Source organism: Formica exsecta, unplaced genomic scaffold (assembly GCF_003651465.1).
Source record: "Formica exsecta isolate Colony F162 unplaced genomic scaffold, ASM365146v1 scaffold140, whole genome shotgun sequence".
Lineage (NCBI taxonomy): Eukaryota > Metazoa > Arthropoda > Insecta > Hymenoptera > Formicidae > Formica > Formica exsecta.
In genome coordinates this window covers 126,738-128,735 of record NW_021848730.1, presented here as the reverse complement: position 1 = coordinate 128,735, position 1,998 = coordinate 126,738, and the positions used below count along the sequence as shown (strand labels likewise).

Here is a 1,998-nt window from a genome sequence, read left to right as displayed (position 1 = left end):
TATATTATATATACATATATAAATTGTGTATGTGTCAATAATTGTCGGCAACGACTTGAGGCTCTTAAAAGTATTGTCACTATTAAAAATGTGGACTTTTTTCGTATATTACAGGGAAGTACGCACTGTCGTATTGAATAAGGGATCTTCCGGCCTTGGTTTTAACATCGTCGGCGGTGAAGACGGCGAAGGCATCTTTATCTCGTTTATTTTAGCCGGAGGTCCGGCTGATCTCAGCGGTGAATTACGCAGAGGTGATCAGATACTGAGCGTTAATGGTATCAATCTCCGAACAGCCACCCATGAGGAGGCCGCCGCCGCCCTTAAGGTAAGGTCTTACTTTATTCACGTTATACAACACATATAATTCTTAAAATTAATTCCTCTTTTAATGAAAATTTAAAATAAAAATAATAAAAAATCCGTTAAAAAATTTTATCATGACATACATGTTATGAAATCAATCTCGAATTAATGTTCTCTCCAAGTATTGAACGTAAAATAAAATGTAGATGCGATAATTTAAGTATCTTAATTTGCAAATCATTTCTTCTTCACAAATTTTAAAAGTCGAATGATCTGTCAGAAATAATATATTCTGTTTTCGTTGACGTGATGATATTTAGGGCACTGGTCAGACAGTGACAATCGTGGTGCAATATAAACCGGAGGATTATAACAGATTTGAGGCGAAGATCCAGGATCTTAAACAACAGATCTCGCAACAGAATGTGATGACAGGCACCCTCATGAGAACCTCCCAGAAAAAGTCACTTTACGTGAGGTAATTTCGCGCGATTATTACCTTTGTTGTTCAGAGTCGTTAATAACGAAATCCTTTTAAGGATTAATTAATATTCGCGCGCTATTCAATTTCGCGTATTATTTAAAATACGAAAATAAATATTACGGTTTTCTCTCCGAAGAGCGTTGTTCGATTACGACCCCAATAAGGACGATGGTCTACCGAGCCGCGGCTTGGCGTTCCGTTACGGTGAGATTTTACACGTGACGAACGCCAGCGACGACGAATGGTGGCAGGCAAGAAGGGTCACCCCTCAGGGGGACGAAGAAGGTCTGGGCATAATACCCTCGCGCAGGCGATGGGAACGCAAGCAGCGTGCCAGAGATCGTTCTGTCAAATTCCAGGGGCACATGCCGGTCATCCTTGATAAGGTGAGTCGGACAGAAAATTTTTAGAGCCTTTTTTTCTTCGAAAATAATTATAGATCACGAAATACAATAAAAGATAATCAGAAAAGATTATAAATATGATATCTTATTGAAAATTTAAGCAACAACTTGGGATCGAACACATTATCATTATATAGTTTATTTTTTCAAATTTTGTCCAAATATAATTTTTTTGATTGTACGTTAATTCTTAATCAAAGATCTCGTTTTGCAGTATTTTTTAATATTCAAGTTGACTTTACTAGAAATATTATAAAATAAAATATTAAATCATCGATCAACCTAATAAATATATATTTAATATTGTCAAAATTATACAATTGAAAAGTTTGATAAAGCATTTTTGCAGCAAATTACGGTTCCATGGCGCAACGAAATAATTTACAACGCGCGTAATCGAAAAAGCATGTTCACCCACCAATGTTTCCCTCGAACTCATTAACACTAATGAGGAGAGACGGCTAATTGAATATTCATAGCAATCGATAACCACGGTTTTCGCCTGCAAATTTAGTACGGTCAAAGTCAAAGATAATCGCTTTAAACTCGCATGACAAGTCGTGATGTTACCTCTCTAAAAAAAATTTAATTCCCTCTCAGTAAGACCATAAATATTTTACAAAATCGTTCACGAATAAATATAATCGATGCACGAAATTATAAAATATGTTTTTTTTTCGATCGAATCACGATTTGCGAATTACTCGATTTCGGACGCAGTGAACTCGTTGATTTCAGCAATCAACGTTAGACCGGAAGAAAAAGAACTTTTCGTTCAGCATGAAGTTTCCGTTTATGAAGAGC

At 36.1% G+C, this 1,998-nt stretch overlaps 1 protein-coding gene across 18 annotated transcripts in view; it reads left to right on the top strand.

Moving 5' to 3' along the window:
- The window catches only part of LOC115246207 (disks large 1 tumor suppressor protein), a 496,657-nt gene that overhangs the window by 485,609 nt on the left and 9,050 nt on the right, over positions 1–1,998 (top strand). For all 18 annotated transcript variants that reach the window (XM_029824882.1, XM_029824884.1, XM_029824886.1 and 15 more), the window contains 4 exons: positions 115–328; positions 627–784; positions 927–1,176; positions 1,933–1,974. In XM_029824882.1, the coding sequence (XP_029680742.1) occupies positions 115–328; positions 627–784; positions 927–1,176; positions 1,933–1,974 (664 nt within the window). The remainder of the gene's footprint in view (positions 1–114; positions 329–626; positions 785–926; positions 1,177–1,932; positions 1,975–1,998) is intronic.